The 18,267-nt window shown below is 32.5% G+C and overlaps 4 protein-coding genes across 8 annotated transcripts; all 4 read right to left on the reverse strand.

Moving 5' to 3' along the window:
* Positions 1-54: 54 nt before the first annotated feature.
* Positions 55-2,587, reverse strand: LOC108806778 (4-diphosphocytidyl-2-C-methyl-D-erythritol kinase, chloroplastic). The gene is made up of 11 exons (XM_018578971.2): positions 2,364-2,587; positions 2,173-2,268; positions 2,011-2,079; positions 1,832-1,936; positions 1,684-1,740; positions 1,397-1,597; positions 1,218-1,310; positions 1,024-1,123; positions 837-936; positions 495-580; positions 55-400 (listed from the first exon to the last, which is right to left on the reverse strand). The coding sequence occupies exons 1-11, from the start codon at positions 2,520-2,522 to the stop codon at positions 291-293; spliced, it is 1,176 nt and encodes a 391-aa protein (XP_018434473.1). The 5' UTR covers positions 2,523-2,587; the 3' UTR covers positions 55-290.
* Positions 2,588-4,926: 2,339 nt separating this feature from the next.
* Positions 4,927-6,006, reverse strand: LOC108808638 (uncharacterized). The gene has a single exon (XM_018580752.2). It carries the CDS (start codon positions 5,862-5,864, stop codon positions 5,097-5,099), a length of 768 nt encoding a protein of 255 aa, XP_018436254.1. The 5' UTR covers positions 5,865-6,006; the 3' UTR covers positions 4,927-5,096.
* Positions 6,007-7,209: 1,203 nt separating this feature from the next.
* LOC108810575 (transcription factor MYB104-like) lies at positions 7,210-9,366 on the reverse strand. 5 transcript variants are annotated; one of them, XM_056987621.1, is made up of 4 exons: positions 9,253-9,366; positions 8,666-9,004; positions 7,675-8,446; positions 7,210-7,593 (listed from the first exon to the last, which is right to left on the reverse strand). In XM_056987621.1, the coding sequence occupies exons 2-4, from the start codon at positions 8,978-8,980 to the stop codon at positions 7,484-7,486; spliced, it is 1,197 nt and encodes a 398-aa protein (XP_056843601.1). In that variant the 5' UTR covers positions 8,981-9,004; positions 9,253-9,366; the 3' UTR covers positions 7,210-7,483. The 5 variants fall into 5 exon arrangements, with proteins under 5 accessions (XP_056843601.1, XP_056843597.1, XP_056843598.1 ...); XM_056987620.1 differs by having other exon boundaries at positions 7,211-7,599; XM_056987617.1 differs by having other exon boundaries at positions 7,210-8,446.
* A 1,500-nt stretch (positions 9,367-10,866) lies between these two features.
* LOC108809044 (CBL-interacting serine/threonine-protein kinase 3) lies at positions 10,867-15,435 on the reverse strand. Its single transcript, XM_018581168.2, has 14 exons — positions 15,204-15,435; positions 15,049-15,111; positions 14,914-14,985; positions 14,728-14,835; positions 14,573-14,653; positions 14,418-14,471; positions 14,225-14,350; positions 14,068-14,157; positions 11,895-12,017; positions 11,719-11,829; positions 11,496-11,609; positions 11,366-11,422; positions 11,196-11,270; positions 10,867-11,110 (listed from the first exon to the last, which is right to left on the reverse strand). The coding sequence occupies exons 1-14, from the start codon at positions 15,354-15,356 to the stop codon at positions 11,045-11,047; spliced, it is 1,293 nt and encodes a 430-aa protein (XP_018436670.1). The 5' UTR covers positions 15,357-15,435; the 3' UTR covers positions 10,867-11,044.
* Positions 15,436-18,267: the final 2,832 nt, after the last annotated feature.

The raw sequence follows: 18,267 nt of genomic DNA on the forward strand, positions 1-18,267 counted from the left end.
GTCGATCTGTAATATTCGATGCATTTCGAAACGGACGCCCTGGTGACAAACAAAGACAACAGAATCAAAGTTTTCATTACCTTTTTGTTTTCTTTTTTTCCTTTTTATTGTTGCATTTCTGCAATTTTAATGATCTTCTTAAAATACAAATGATATCACAACATTCTTGTTTGCTCTTTGAGAAATGATGATACACTTTGACAAGCTCAGACTCTAAGAAAACGAGACCGGTATAAATATTTGAGAGAATTAAATCCAAAAAAAAAAATTCTTTTGGCCTTAAACTTGTTTTACATCTCATTCGCAATTTCTAGGCGAGACTCGGAGGATGAAGTAGTAGCAGATGCAGATGGAGGTTCTTTGTACCATTCATTAGCCTCTCGAGTCATAAAGTTTGCTTCTGCAATGAGTTTTACTTGGAATTTAGTTCCTTTACATGTTACAAAAAAAAAAATCCAGAAGAAGAGAAAGCCACTACTTGTAAAAGATCATACCAGACAAGAAGACATTCTTGTATTCTTCATCGTCATATATAAATTGCGGAGGATCTGGCGAACCAATACCAACTATGGTGCTTCCACTATTATATGCATATACCAAGACAAGTCAAACTTTATAGCATAGCAAAGATTAGCACCAAAACAAACCCAAGGTTTTGATTTACCAATCTCCTATTCTTCTAGCAAACAGTACTCAGCACACTGAATAAGTTTTTTAGTAGCTTATTAAAACGCAATTTTGTAACACCAAATACAATAGTAGCATCATAGTGTATACTCAACTACTAGATGCAATGCTCTTGACCTTTTATGAAAATTTTCAACTGAGTGGCATACCTCCCAGACATAAAGACAGCATCATATTCCCCGCGCCCAGATGCTATTACACGTTGCTTCAAGCGTTTAAGAGATGGGAGAACTTGAAATGCTGGCAGTTCTGGAAGTGCAGAAAATGTAAAAGTCCTTTTAACTATCTTTGTTGGGAAAAAGGAAGGGAGATAATGCATACAGAGAGAGCTCTTACCCAAATCGTTTACGCAAATGCTTTGAGATACACCCTTGCTAGTGACATTCTCCAGTAATGTTAATGGATCAACGCTGCTTGTCTGATCCAGACGGAGACGCTGGAAAAGAAACAAAAAAAAGAGAAAAGCCAAAGCCATGAAGAAAAGCAAAAACTTTAAAATCATAAGGTGGTTCAGTTGAGTTGTTGATTACTTTGTAAACTTCAGCAGTGGAGCATGCTTCTCGGGGCTTTATGAGCACCATCGGAAGATCAAAAGGAAAAGGAGAAGCAAGGTCTTGGACAATCTTAGAAGAAAATAAAGAAAATAAAAAAACAAGAAATAATGCCACCGCCAAAGAAGGGAAGGGAGAGAGCGCGAAAAAACACACACCTCACCTCTCCCGGTACAAAAGGCAGCACCACGCGAGAAGAAGAAAGGAATGTCAGAGCCTATTTCACTAGACCAATCTTGGAGTTCCTTCTCGGAGACAAGACCTCCATTGAGTTGATTCGCTGCCCAGAGTGCAGTTGCAGCATTACTGCTTCCACCACCGAGTCCAGCTCCAGTAGGCACCTTCTTATCTAGATGAATCTTTTTTTCCACATAAAAAAAAAAGAAGAGAGACATATAAGTTTTTTTTAACAAGTGTATGAAATATGATGTTATATTGTTCTTACCCAGAAGAACTTGCTACTACCAGTTTTCTTCCTGTAAAGGTTAAGTGCTTTTATAATCTGCCAAAAACAAAAAAAAAAAAAGCAACACAAGCCGTTACATTCAGGGGTGAAAGAGAGATTAATCAAAAAAAAAAAAAAAAAATCTAACCAGATTTCTCGCATCGACAGGGACTCCAGAGGCGTTGGTGGAAAGACGATCTTTGGACTTTGAAGGAGACAACGAGAATTTAATTGTGTCTCCTAAGCTAATCACCTAATCAAAAATGCGGAAAATGAGAAAAAAAAAACAAAATAGGGAAAAGGTTTTAAAAACTTTGGAGATTTTACATGAAACAGAGAGGCTAAATCATGAAACCCATCTTCACGTTTGCCCGTTATCCTCAAGAAAACATTGATCTGAGAAAAGAGTAATGATTAAGGATACGATTCCAAGAGAATGTATGTTATATAAAAAAAACATGAAACTGTGTGTTTATTAAAAAAAAAAACCTTGCAAGGTGAGAAGAGCTTAAGCCTTGACAAGGGAGCTTCTTTGTCAACATCATCGCCAATCTTATTAAGCCTCTCGTCAGGATCAAATACTATCTAACAACATCAGGCTCAAACCAAGAGGAATTGTGAGAACCGACCAGAACAGTAATCAAATTTTTCAGATCGTAACAACAAAATCGTTTACCTACCTCGACTTGCTTTCTGGAAGCTTTCACTGAAAAACTCGCAAGGGGACGACGAGGAAGAAGCTTCGGAGAAAATGAACAAGTAGGGAGACTGGTTCTGAAAGAAGTGCAAGTGGAGTTGAGAGATGATGAGATAAATGGAGGAGAAGCCGTTGTTGCCATTGTCTGTATCTCCCCTTGTCTGTTTTTCTCTTCCTTTGATCCAAATCCAATAGGTGAGTTTTTCTTTTCTTTTTCTTCGTTTTTCATCATTCTGATGGATATAGTTTTCACTTTCTCGTTGATAAAGCCCACAACGAGTAAAATGGTTGATACCTGGCCCAGACTAATTAAGGCCCAAGACTAAATCGATTATATGCTTAAGATCAAAAGACAAAACACACACACACACGTGTAAAAGTTAAAAGAAAATAAATATAATGTTAATATCATTGATGAATTTTATATATTTTTAAAAAATAATATAATTTTATCATGTCTTAAGAGATTTTTTTAAATATTTTTAAATCTTGAATCATTTTATTATTATGCTGTATATGTTTTACTTTAGATCGGGAACTATTTCATTTAATTTAACTCAGATAATCTGAGTTTTAATTTACAAATAATAAATGAATCGAGTTAAGGTATCTATATATTAAAATCTTAATTCATCGTCAATTTGAGCCGATCTGAGCGAGGTTAGCTATGTTGATACTCATATTTGTAGTGTATCATTGATACTATGGTTAAGATATGGTTAAATTATCCCACACATGATTGGATGAGACGTTTGGGTACATGTATGGACTCGGTAGAGTTTTTCCTGAGATTTTGGGTTCAGTTTCCTAGGACCGATTCATGTCCGATTCGGTAATAATATTTCGGGTTTGGCTGGTTGAAACTCAAATGTTGCGGTTGTGGTTGTGAGAATTTATAGAAGTGAATGGTTATGGTTTCTACTTAAGTTAATAAGGAATTTATACAGTTGATCTAGAGGTTAAAAATTTGTTCATTTGCAGAATATTCATGATTAGTTGATTATGATATATTGCAACGGTTTAATAAAAATTATCAATATTAATACATTATAATATTATAAAATATCAAAAACATACTATTATGATAAAATACAATTATTATTAATAAAACATAATTAATAATAATATTACATTATTTATTTATTTTTGTAGTTTAAATCAAAGTTATAATGTCAATAAGATTTTTTGAAGAGTTATATTATAGCTTTTTGTTCGTTTATATATGTATATATATATATTAAAATTAAAATTATATTGAAGATTTTGGTATAAAGTTTCTACACATTAAATTATGATACTGTTAGTGAATTTTAATTTCAAATGTACATATATTTTATTTATAAATAGTTAATTTTAAAATTTAATTAAAAACAAATATTTATCCATCCGCAACCGTCCACAAATGCTAATCTACAAATGCTAGCGGGAACTTACTTTTATAACTCTATGTAGATATAGGTGTAGGCGTTCTGATACCCATTCGGATTCGGTTCGGGTCTATTCAATTTTTTGGGGTAAAAATTTCCAATCTCATTCGGGTATTTGTAAATTTCAGTTCGGATTTGGATAACCCATTTAAATTATTTTTAAAATATTTAAATTTATATACTTATATTTCTCAAAATATAAAAATATATAATATGTAAATTCAAATAATGTATGCCAAAATACTTAAACATAACATAAAACTGGTTTAGATTCAATATATTCATGAAGAATCAATATATATTTTAAATATTTTGGTGTTTAAGTATTGTTTAGATATTTTAGATATTTAATTTTAACTATTTCTATGTATTTCTCAAATATTTTTTACAACTTCAAAATATCCTATACATTTTAGATATTTTTGGATATTAAATTTAAAAATAGTTAATTTATTCATGTCTATAAATCTGATTCAGATATATTCGGATATCCGAAATAATTCGGTTTGAGTTGGAGTTCTCTAGATACTAAATTTTTGAATCCATTAGCATATTTAACAAGTTTTGGTTCGGATTCAGTACTATTTTTTCGAGTCATATTTGATTCGGTTTTTCGGGTTTGAATGTTTTCCCCATTCCAAATAAGACCTATCGATATGAACTCATTTCTGGTTTGGTAAATAAAACTTTGACCTGTCCAGTTATTTTTACTGTTTGGATTAGTTAGGATTCGAATCTTTTGGTTAGCATTTAGTTCGGATCTCGGGTGCAGTTTCGCCCAAGCTGGTAAGCTAGCTTTTGTGACGTAAAGATCTTTGTGGCCAGCTTGGTTTGAGCCCAATTCTATTATATTTATACATTCATATGTGTAAAGTTGAGAATCTTGAGATACATATGGTGAGTGATATGAATAATATATCAATCAACTACGTATTATTCATATAAACAACTCGATCCACGAAAATATTCACAACTTGAAAGCTCAATCCTTCTTATGAGAATATGAAGTAGATCAAGCAATAAAATATTATTCTACCGAGACAAAAAAACATTAAAGAAGTATTCAAGAGAAATTGACAATAAGAAAAGGTGCAAACCAAAACTGTGAATGTTGACCACATAAAAATAAAAATAAAAATAATCTGTGAATCATAAAAGGACTTCATTATTTACAAAGCCTCTAGGTAGGAGATAACACAATGCATATAGATAGATGTAAATTCATAGAGCAATGATCTACTCCTTAAGAGAGATGGAAATTACAAAGAAAACTCAAACTAGCTAAGCGGTTAGTACGAATCATGACAAGGCTGATTCAGATCAATCTCTAAGGATCTTTTCTTAGCTTCATCTTGAGGATTGTTCACATTCACCTCGATTTCCATCTTTATCTTCGTATCTACATCCATTTCGTCATTACAATAACTAAAACTTCTTACCTCGGAGTTTGCTGTTTCCATGGTTGCTTTTCTCTTGCCCGCCTTGAGCATCATTAGACAGCGAGCAGCGTCATGGACATCCTTTGTTACACCACTCATCACTTCATCACCTTCATCATCACTCTCATCATCGTCATCATCATCATCCAAAAAGCTAAGATTGAGCTTTTCCGGTAGGGGAGGACGTACCCCTTTCCAGCTCCGATCAGGGTGTCTCCTCATATGTCCAAACAAAGAGTGCATTGTTTGAAACTCTTTTCCACATAAACAACATCTTATGATCTCACGTTCGACGTCAGCCCTAATCAGATCTATCTCTTTTTCTTTCTCTTTCTCTTTCTCCTTGTTCACCAAACAAATCTTTCTCTTCTTCGTTTTCACCTTCTTTCTCTTTCCTTTGCTACTGTACTCGCTCGAGTGGATTCTCACATGGCCTCCGTATGCCTTACCGGAGCTAAACTGTTTGCTGCAGATCACACAAAAGTGTTTCACTTGCTGCGGCGGTGGTGACGGCGGCTGAAACCCTCCAGAGGAAGAATCTTCTTCTTCATCTTCTTCATCATCATCATAGGATTGATGGAGAAAGTGAGAAGGATCGTCGTCTCTTGTTCTCTTCATGATTTTTTTTCTTTTGCTTTGGTCTCTTTGAAATGGAAAAGTGAGATTTGTCTTCTTTAAATTTTTCTTATGGAAACAATAAAATCTGAGCGAGATTTACGCAAGGGGTTTTTAATGACTAATGGTATTCTCTTTCTCTAATGTATGACTATGAGGAGAGTAGGGATTTGTAGAGATATCGTTTCCCTAATTAATACTGGTCTTAGCCTAATATGAGGTCCTATAACAAAAGCTTCACCCGTTTTCATTTGCAGTTATCTTTAAACCCCCATATAAAATAAAATAATTATTAGCTAAAATACATTTGCCTAGTATGGATTATAGCATGAAAGGAATAGTATATTTTCTCCTTCATTGTTGTCCATATTAGCCCTGGCAAAAAAATTGGAATCGAAAAATCGAACTGGAACCGAATTGAAATATCTGAAAACTGAAATCGAACCGAAACTCTCATATATCTGAATGGTTTTTATATTTTAATATTCGAATAACCGAAACCGAACCAAGAACCAAACTGATATCCGAATATCCGAAAAAAAAAAACAAATTTTAACTTTCTGATATACGGTAAAATGTCAATAAACCCACTTGAACCCGGATTGGACATAAAGAATGCACAAGACAAAATTATCTTTTATCTACTCTATGATATTATATATATAATATCATAGGTAAACTTGTAGATGTACCACATTGAGCATGGTTTTTATCCATTAGAACTCGATCTCCGGCAAGACAGCTCGATCACAGTTGTTTTATCCATTAGAACTCGATCAGAGTTGTCATATTAGAGATCAAAAGCTAGTTACGTTAGATTGAATGTGGTCATGGGAGAAGTATCCAATAGATCGGTGTAGTTTTGTGTTCATGTCACACATATTGTTTTTTTTTTGTGGAATCAAAACATACAGTATCTATGTAATCTAGTATAAGCACATTAACATCGCATGTCCACACATCATTACTCATCATTCATCCACACATCATTTGTTCACGTATACTCCGTCCACAAATCACACATCCACGCACTATATATCCACACATCATTTTAGTGTCCATTGTTTCCATTAAGAGTAAAATTGTTTACAATTTATTGCTGGTCCACAATAAAGTGTGTCACATGTAAGAAGTGTCTTTAAGTGTAAGAGAAAATCTAAAAGTGTCTTAATGTAAACAACTCTTTATATGTTCTGCCATTAGAACTTTTTAATGGTTTGAACTCCTTAAGCTAAGCAACAGTACTTATTAATGTGAAAGGCTTACAACTACTTACAATATCAGAGCTGAGATGAACGTGCTCTACAAGTATAGGTATACTAGTGGTCCTTGCATGATATTTGTTATTTCGGATACTAAAACATAGTAGCGGGCTGATCAAAATTTTTATTATAATCTCGTACGACAGCGGCAACGATGGTTGCTTATAAAAGCCACTAAAGAGATAACTAACCGGTCGTTATTTTTTTTGTCGGCACAAGTACTGATATAAGTAAAGACATACAGACTACTAATATACGCTGACGAGTGCATCCTTTTCTCATCTCAAGCTACAAGAACTCGGGATGAGTCAGATTCCAGAGACAAGAGTGCATCAGGCCATCGAGAGAATCAATCCTCTTCTACTTGGTGTGGTAGTCCCTATCCTCACCAAGAAGTTGTCTTATCCAATCACCGCTCTCAAGAGATGTGCGTCTCTCACTAGAAGTAGTTGGACCGAAACGAACCAAATCTGTTTCTGCAGATAAAGAATGAGAGAATTGAATACGTAAACAATGAAAGCGACTGGTAATGCCTAAAGAGGGTATATAACCTGTATTGTTTGCAGTGGCTGCTGGTGTGAGCTCGATGTGGCCAAATAGAGAAGACTGAAGCAGCGGTGAATCCGGATCAGTATTTGTTGCTTGTTTTTCACCTGATGATCCATATACAACTGACTCCAACAACCCAGGAGATGGACAATCCGCGAGAGGAGGAGATTGAACTAAAGTACTGTCTGACATCTCAACAAACGGCATTGGGTTAGAGTGTAACAGCCTTTCCCAATCGCCTGGAGGGTCGAAACATTGGAATGAAGGGAGCTCCAACTTCTCAGCCTCGGGCCCAGAAGGAGGAAAAGAATAAGTAGCATCACTGCCAAGCAAATGAGTTTCTGGTACAACATGGAACTGAGGATAGTCCCATAGCTGAGCATTTTGCTCGTCGTTGGTTGCATAACCATCGGTGTCAAGAAAATCTGTCTCTGGTTCCCTAAGGCGTTTGCGGTTAGGGGACATGTAAGGAGATCCCATAATGTTACCCATGGGAACATTGCGAAGCAAAGACTGGTAGTAGGAGGAACAGTTGTCGAGCTGTAGGTACTTGAAGTCGAATTCAGGGATCTCGAGACAGTCTAGCTCCAATGACTCTTGACTATGATGATGAGTAGTACCATCCAATGAGTTTGAGTTTTGACCATTTTGAGATGATGCATTCATTGCTTGCTCCAGAACTTCATCAGGGTAAATTGGTAAGCCAAGTCGCTGCAGTTTCTTCAGTCTCGTGTTCCAGAAATTCTTTATCTCATTATCTGTTCTGCCCGGTAGCTGAAAAGGAAAAGGGTCACGTATGGGGTCACGTGCCCCCGACTAATTTTTTATTTTCCTTAACGAATACTATAAAGTCTACAAAAATGCCCCCACCCTAAAAATTATATATAGTGAAAAAAAGATTTGTGCCCCCAACTTAATTTGTTTCTAGATCCGCTCCTAACAAGATCTTTAGAGCAAATGGAAAGAAGACAAAAGAAGAGAGTTGTGACATACTTGTGCAGCCATTCGTGCCCATTTGTTACCCATAGAAGCATGAAGTTCAATGACAAGCTGCTCTTCCTTGTCGGTAAAAGCGCCTTTTTTCAAACTGGGTCTCAGATGATTCACCCAACGAAGGCGGCAGCTTTTGCCGCAGCGAGAGAGGCCAGAGTGTTTTTGAACAGCGTTCCAATTACCCTCACCATGTTTATCAACGTAAGCTATCAGAAGTTGGTCTTCAGCTGGTGTCCATGGCCCTTTTTGAAATGTTTTTTCTATTGCAACATCTTGGTCTGATCCGAAATCATCCTCGCGAAGAACTTTACCCATCTTGTGTGAGTTTTATCTACCATTCTAACACACAATCAAAATAAGTTGCTATGAGTTGCTATGACAAAAGCTTATAAGATTTTCAAAGTAAATGGTGAAGGATTGTGACAACTGATATATTAAAAATATTGAAATAAAACGAATAAGATTCTAATAAGACAGGTTACATTACTAAGTTGGAACAACCAGTAGAGAAAATGTTCAGTTCTGATTCTGATAATAAACCCTTCAGAGCTAGTGATCGCAAAAGTAGAGATTTCGAAAAACCTCACCAGAATCGATTAATAAGAAAACCTGAAAAGAGAGAGTTTAAAAAACTAGAAAATGCATTTCACAGGAAGAAATTGGGAACAGCCTTTTAAATAATTATTAATTTAACAGGAAAAAAAATCTGCGAGAAGATCAAATTAGAGAATGGTATATACTGCGAGCAGAGAGCGAATCCAGGGGAGATTTAAACACATCTTTCGGAGTATTTATCTCCTTCTTTTTTTGCTGCGAAAATTTATGATAAAAAGGTGTATGTTAGCGTTTTCTAGTCACTTTCCGGCACCTGAGACTAAAAGAAAAATGCAAGAACAATTATGGGGAAACTAAAATAAAGCAATATTAATAAAATAGGCCGAACCTTTTATAGTTAAAGATTTACACTTATTTGGATGTAATTATCCTTCAATTAAATAATACAAAACATACAATTTTAGATAGCTTAAGTACAAAAAAATACATATTCTGAATCATCTAAATAATATTTACTATTCTCTCCGTTTTTGAAAAGTAGGATTTTTTAGATTTTATTTTTGTTTCATAAAAATACATTTTCTAGATTTTTAAGGTACTTTTTGATACTTTTAAGATGTATTAATTGAAAACATTTGAATTGATTAAATATTATTGATTCATGGTTATTGGAAAATGTATAATAAATATAAATAAAAAGTTCAATTAAAAACATTGATTGTTTTTTTAATATGCGCGAATTGTCTAAAAATCTTATTTTCAGGAACGGAGAGAGTATCATGTATGAAAATAAATAAAAATTATTATCATTTTCGAACTGACATAAAAAACCTTTATAGATACTTAAATACGAACATGAGAATATGTAAATAACATGTCTAAGTTGCATATCACAAGGATGTTTATATAGATGTAATTGCTCGTTTATTCTAATATCTTCATTCATCTCTGAGACACCATAAAACCTACATGAATTCCATCAATTGCACCAATACATCCTTCAAAATTAGGCCAATATTTACTTATTTGATTGTAATTTAAGATGAACTTGCTAAGAAACTTCAGATCTGGAGCAACATATCAATGGCCATTATTGATATAAGTGCAACAAGTACCTCGTGATATTTTCTCTAAATTATTTATGTTGAATGTTCAAATGCAGACATTGCAGTCGGTTGTGTTATTATATTATGTCCATACATGTAGCAATTTAACCACATTTTCTTTTCTATACATATTATATATGTCCACACGTGTAGCTACCATTGCCCGGGTTGTTCCTCGTCTATTGATGGCATATGGACGAACAATCATGGTATGCAATCATATACTCCCTCTGTTTTCTAAAGATCCATGTTCTAGAAAAAAAAATTGTTTTAAAAAGATACATTTTTTTATTTTTCAATGTATTATTTAATGAAAATATGTTAACTTCAAAAAAATTAATTGTGTTTATTAGATTTTTATTGGTTAAAGATTATAGAAAATTGTTATTCACAAAAATCAATGCATTTTTAATGTGATTTCTTAATATATGTGAAAAATCTAGAATATATATCTTTAAAAAACAGAGGAAGTATATCGTTATAGAATCACAAACTTTCTAAGCAACTGTGGCACTAATATTGACCTTAGGCAAATCTGTAAGCACTTGGGTAACAAGCTACTATATTATAAGTAATATTGCAGTTCATATTTACACGTCTTTAACACAAACCAATCCCACAACCCTTCTCTCATCATCCTTTTAAAAGTAGTCGGAAATGCAAAAAGCACATAAACAAAGTAAAGCCAGTTGGTACCAAAAGATCAAACGTTCATACATCACTTTCCCGTTTCGTTGTTTGTCCAGATTACATCCTCCAGAGAATGAGAGAGCTTTTTATAGAACTGCAAACACGGCATCATCTATCCTTAGCTTATTAAAACCAATACTAAACTTATGATCTTAATGTAGACCAAGCTATGGAGTTACCTTATGGAATTCAAGAGTGTCCCCATTTGATTTTGATACCTGAACCATATGAAGATTTGGCGATACTTGGAATATCTGCTTGTTACAACACAAACACACTGGATTAATAACTCATAAACCATCATCACCTACTTTTTCTTATGCGTCCAGTATCTCATATAATAATATACCTCCGTTTCCACGTTGAGATTCCCTTTTCTCCCAGCCTTCGCATTCTCAAGCTTCATCTGATTTCAAGTAACGCCACAGATTAGTCATTTTGCTTTTTCATTTTCCTTTTCTTACCAGAGTTTCACTAACCTTGTAGTTCTTCTTTTGCACATTGAAACCGAGAGGCTTTGCAGCTTCTTCTATCTTGTGGATGATCTCATTCGCACCTCCTCTGAGTGTTATCCTTGTTTCTCTATTAAATTCCTATTTCTCAAAAATAAAAACAAAACAAAAATAAAATCTGTCGTTAGAATAGAGAAACAAGAATATGCCAGTTCTTATATAGGAACACAACCGTGCACAAAACACAAACCTGTTCTGGACCAAACAGATTCTCGAGGTGAAGCCCCTTTGACATTGAGATGATCTCAAAGGCATTGATTGCAGCTGGCGGCTCTTCTTTATTCTCAGTAACATGATGTTCCTGTAGATGATCAATCTCATGATGCTATTCTTAAATATATAAATGAAAAAAAAAACTGTTCTTACCTCGGAGTCCTTGAAAACAGCTTCAACATCGTCCATGTTTGAATCAGCTTTCTCCTCGAACACTGGAGGCTTGTAATCTTTCTTGAACCATTCATCTTCCAAAACATCTTGCAGTGTTACACGCTGACACACAAAACCATGTCAACTCAGTTCACCCTTGCCAAATTGCATAACCAAAACAAAACAAAAAAAATCTACTAATAGGTGTTGTGTTGAGAATCCCGATTTGATTCGAATGTTTAACCATGTCTACTATCTTTTCCAGTTTCCACTCGACTAACCGAGAATTATTGGTGGATTGTGAGGAAAGCGCATATTTCAACCTGAACTTTACCTGTGGTGTCTATGTTTTTCTTAGCTCTTTAGTAGTAAGTATTTTATACTGAACTATATAAAAATTCAAAAATATTACATGAACTTTTAAGTGTTGTGTTTCTTCATTTCCGGATTTTATAATAGTGTATATTTTATACTGAACTAAAAAATCAAAAATATTACATGCTCTCAAAATCGTGCTTAAATATTGACAATTAGTTTATTAAACGACGTTGTTTTTGATAAGTTTTGTACATTTAAAATTTTAAATACTATATAAGTTCTCAAAATCGTGTTTATGTATTAATTTGTAATTACAGAATTCAAACAAAATGATGTCATTTGATAAATTAAATAAATGATTAATATCTTTGACGGTCAATATATATATATATATGACCGCGATTTTGAGAGTTTGTGTTCTCTTTTAAAATTTTACAGAATTTATCAAAAAACAACGTCGTTTGCCTCTAATCTAAACGTAAAAGAACACAAGATTCTAATTTTCATAATATGTTTTAATTTTAAGTAAAATTATAAAGTAAATATTTAAATTAATAATAATTAGTTTAAAATTATAAATTAATGATTTCTAAAGTAAAATTTTAAAACATAAATAATTATATATCTATTTGATAAAACTGGAACAATAAAAATATGATAACATTTATTTAATTAAATTACAACTTAAATATCAGTTAATGTTTACAAATTTATACAAAAAAAAATTACTTTAGTCTACCAATTATATATCCACCCGTATGACGTCATTTTGATAAATTAACGGATGACTAATAATTTTGACGGTTAATATATATAAACACAATTTTGAGAGTTTATGTAACATTTTTAAATTCTAAATTTTACATAGTTTATCAAAATCAACGTCGTTTGATAAATTAATGGTCAAATAACATATTTGACAGTCAATATATATATATAAACATAATTTTGAGAGTTATAATATTTTTGAATTTTTGTTTAATTAACTATGAAATATGCACTATTATAAAGTTGGGGAATGAAAATACACAGTATCTAAAGTTCATATAATATTTTTAAATTTTTATGTAATTTGGTATAAAATACACATTATTACAAAATTCGGAAATGAATATACAGGACGGGTAATTTAGGTTGATATAGGTACTTTTCCGTGGATTATGACCATAAAAGTGTGTATCTAAAATGAAATATGAAGCAGATAAGATTGTACATTTTAATATAAAGTCGGAAACATGATTGTCCTACAATAAAGTGAAAGGTACAAAGGAAAAGAGGCAATTCCTCTCATGCCTCTATTTCTCACTCATCAATCTCTATTGGACAGTTTTCTTCTTTTAATTTTATATGTCTAACAAAAAATTATAAAGTTAAATCGGAAACGTGAATATTTTTTATTTGATTTATAGAATTTGATAAAAATATTTCAAAAATCAAAAAACTGTTTTTTCATAGTTTCACGAAAATCATCAAAATATGGTTAAAAACGATTTTAAAATTTTTTTTTTTCAAATTTGAAAGGTATAGAAGTTAAATACTTACCCATGTGTTCACTAATCCATATGGGGGGAGGGGGGGTTAGGGTATAGTTTTAAAGAGGGGGGGAGGATTTGATTTAGGATTTTGGGTTTTGATCAAAAATAAAATTATGGAAAAGAGGTATAGAAGATCATGAGAGCCCATAGGGGATTGTGCGTAGAGAAATAGGGGTATGATAAAAGTTGGGAAAAAGTATAGAGCTCCCTTACTCAACTCATGGATTTATAACGACTATAAAGTTCATGTTGAAAACTTCCAGTAACAGACAACTTAATAAAGGCCCTTTATTTAGCAATTAGCATGTCAAATTACTTACAGTCGTCGGATTCGGATCTAAGATCCGAGTGATCAGTTTTGTGGCGCCAAGTGAGAGCCACGGAGGACAGCTGAATTCACCAGATGAAATCTGCAAGCAATAATAAGGGAATGTTATAAAAACTGAAATAAGGATTGGCGTAACGAGAATTTCTTACTTTCTTATAAATATTCATTAGATTAGAATCATCGAATGGAAAGTAACCAGCTAGCAAGACATAGAGTATAACACCACATGACCACATGTCAGCTGTTGCTCCATCGTAGCCTCTATCATTAAGAACCTAAAATCCCCACCAAGTTAAGAAATTTGCAATGAATAATAATATTATAAGATATGCTTAGGCAGACCTCGGGAGCAATGTAGTGAGGAGTTCCACACGTTGTATGAAGCAGTCCATCATCCTGCTTATCCAAAAGTATTATAAACCATGTTTAAGAACAAGTATTGGATAAATTTTCAGACAACAAGATCCCTAGACAAAACTGAAATGGATGTTCTTTACCCTGACTTGTTGAGACAGAACACTTAACCCAAAATCTGAGATCTTGAGGTTTCCATAGGCATCCAATAGTAAATTTTCAGGCTGCAAAAAGAGATGAATAAATTGAGATATGGTAACACCTCATGCATAAAGCAACTTGTTTTAAATTATGTAACCTTGAGATCTCTATGGTAAACACCTCTGCTATGACAGTAGTCAACAGCATGTACAAGCTGTTGGAAATAACTTCGAGCCTTGTCTTCTTTCATCCGCCCGTATTTTATCTTCACAATCAGATTATTTCAGTTTATAATGTGACGCCATCCTTTATCAATCACCAAAATTATTGAAAGAAAACTTACAATCTTATCAAAGAGCTCTCCTCCTGTAACATACTCCAAGATGATAAATATCTTTGTCTTGCTTGCCATCACCTGCAAAACCAGTGTTAGACTAGTAGCGTATTAACTCACATAAATCAAAAGAAACAATGTTACCTCATATAATTGAACAACATTTGGATGCTTTATCAACTTCATATTTGCTATCTCTCTTCTGATCTGTAAACAAAAATCAATAAAGGAAGGAAGCTAAGAAAAGATCTATTTATTGTATCAGATCATTAAAAGACAGAAACAGAGACTTAGAAGACCTGTTCAGACATCTTATGCTTGAGGACTTTTTCTTTATCAAGAATCTTGAGAGCGACAGGTTCACCATTTTCAGAGTTTCTTGCAAACTTTACTTTAGCAAAAGTTCCTTCCCCAATTGTTCTTCCCACTTCATATTTACCAACTCTTCTCATCCTATTGATTAGAAGGCTAAGAATCAACAGAGGATTTTATGAGTGAAGCAAGACATAACACAGATAATGTCTCCATTTATATACTCCTCCCTCTGTTTCATAGTACATGGTGTTTGTTTTGATTCAGAAAGATTAAAAATATAACTTTCTATAAAAAATAACATTAAAAATATAATTTATAAAATCATTTAATCAATTATAAAAGTATTCTTAATTTATACAAATTTCGGTAAAATTAAAAATAATATAAAAATATCAAAACATCAGAATATCAGAACAACAACAATTTTCTAATGAGAAATACTTGGGTTCACCCCTAGAGTGAACCTTTAGGTTCACCCAACCAATAGAATTTTGTTATTTCATATTCAATATCTTTTAAAAAAGAAATAAAATATTGTCAAACTTTATTATGTTTTTAAAATAAAGAATAAATATAAAATAATAATAGTCGCAAAAAAAGATTTTATATTTAACTTTCCTTCTTTTGATAAAAAATCTTATAAAAGAACCTTTATATTTTTTTGACTTTTTGGGATAAGCTGAAATGATCTGCATGATGTTCCGAAGATTGAAATGGTCTTTGAGAGAGACACAGAGATGCAGATGTTATACACAGGACAGGTCGTGAACAGCCGTGAAACATTTGCAATAGTTTTTCGAAATTTTTGAAAAAATTACATAGATATAACTTTTTCCCAAAAATGTTTTAGGCTCCTAATTTTTTTTTAAAAAAGTTTACATAGACATTGCCGCAATCCCCAAAATCTCAAGGTCGATCCTGATTATACACGATGATAAAGACATAAAGAGCTTATTATTTTTGGAAAAAAAAACTTTAGTGTTTGTAAAAAGCATATCCAGCGGTAGAATTCATTTTTGTCTTTAAACTTTTACTTTTTCAAAATGAAACAACATTTAATAACATGAACTTATGGAATTATAACGCACATCAATATTATAGATTAATATTGTTTTTCCACTCCAAATATAGAGTTAAAAAACTAACATTATTATATAATTCACTCTATTATAGAGTAATTCGAGTTACTTTATTTTAGAGTGAGATATAGAGTAAGTTTTTGTGTATCACTGAAGATGGTCTAACTAATTCATAATATTCTCTTATGAGGTCTATAATACAAAATATTTTCGAAAACGAGTAAAAATTGCTTCTTTAAAATTTCAAGGGAACTCAATTAGAAAAACTATGGCTAACAAAAAAATTTCAACTTGTCCTGATGAGTATATCACTTGAAATTTTCAATATATAGCACAATCTAGTATGATTAAGGATCCAAGAGCTATTTCGATAATTATCATGGGAAAATAGCTCGTGACTCTATGATTAATTACTTTCATGAAAGTGACGTGTTGGTGACAACGTAACATTTATATTGCCATTCTTGTGCATTTGGTCTTGTTGATTATTCATCTTAATCATCTTCTTTTTAGTAACCCAAACTGATTCAAGATTTTTGGATGAATTCAGTTCGTATTTGTTTTATTCTTTTTGGGTATTTAATATTAGATTTTGTTTTGAATCCATCTTATATGCATGATTCATGATGATATAGCATATTCCAATGGATTTAGTCGGGGTGAACTTAATTAAGATATGTTTTTGAGGTTTATTTAATATTAACTTTAGTTTTCATTCGTCTTATATGCAAGATTTCGGGATGAATTCAGTTCAGATATGACTTCTCCCTTTTGTATTTATTTAATATTAAATTTTGTTTTCATTTCCATTTTATATATATGTATGATTCATGATGATGAATAGCATATTCCAATAGATTTAAATTGGGGTTTTGGAATATTCCAGATTATAAGTAATATTTTTAGAATATTTGGTGATATAGAAGTATATATAATTAATATTTAAGTATATGATTTGTATTTTAAAATTTTGGATATCTATTCAATTTTCAGTTTGGTAGTAAGTCTGATTTCAGTTACTTTTTATTTTAAAGGTAGATAATTTTTATGATATTAATGAAATTTAGTTTGGTTTCAATTTCAATTTTTCGGTTTGGTAAAGTTCTCCATTCCGGATAAATGTGCAATGGTTTTACTATTTTAATTAGTGGACAGTGGGCCCTGGCCGATAGGTGGGTCAGTTTGTAACAGTGCAATATCCTCGAAAGATTGAACCTAATTTTCTTGTTCAGATTCGTTTATTTTATAATCTTAGTTGTAAACTGATATCCATTTTTCGACGAGTTCAGTTTATCATCATCCCTTACAAATATTTATTCATATTGGCTCTCACTGGTAACCACAATAAGAATAAAAGGAATAGAAAAAAAGGAATAAGAAGTAATAAAATAAAAGGAAAAGGCATTCCTCTCCTAATTTGATAAGGAATAATTGTAATCTTTTATTCCTTAAAAAGAATGTTAAGGAATCATAGGTACCAAATATTCCTTGTAAATGGTGTAAATTGGAAGGAATGTTAAAGAATTAGCTATTCCCATACATTCCTTTGGCATAGTTGAAAAGGAACTTCAGACAAGTATGTTTAGAGAACTCTCAAATCGTTTACCAAAAAAAAACTCTAAAATCTTTGGTCTAGCCGAGAAACAAAATCTTGACGGGCAAATCATTGGAAAAATTGTCTTGATGGATTATCTAATTAATAGTAGAACTTTTTTTCAGATAACGCACTGTATACACTAACTTTTTTTGCTTTCATACATTTTTTAAAGAAGCACCTTGGTCCTTGGAATTTAAATAACAACGTTTGCAGAAAAAAAGAACTCAAATAACAGAAGAAGTAAAGATATCATAAAACTAAAATATAACAGTAAATTTGGAAAGGATATGAGAGATAGTTTCAGCCTTCACACTGCCTCTCGAGTGTGCCGATACCACTAATGCTCTTTGTTAGAGCCTTCCATATAAATAT

This window comes from Raphanus sativus, chromosome 6 (assembly GCF_000801105.2).
Source record: "Raphanus sativus cultivar WK10039 chromosome 6, ASM80110v3, whole genome shotgun sequence".
In the NCBI taxonomy this organism is placed as follows: domain Eukaryota; kingdom Viridiplantae; phylum Streptophyta; class Magnoliopsida; order Brassicales; family Brassicaceae; genus Raphanus; species Raphanus sativus.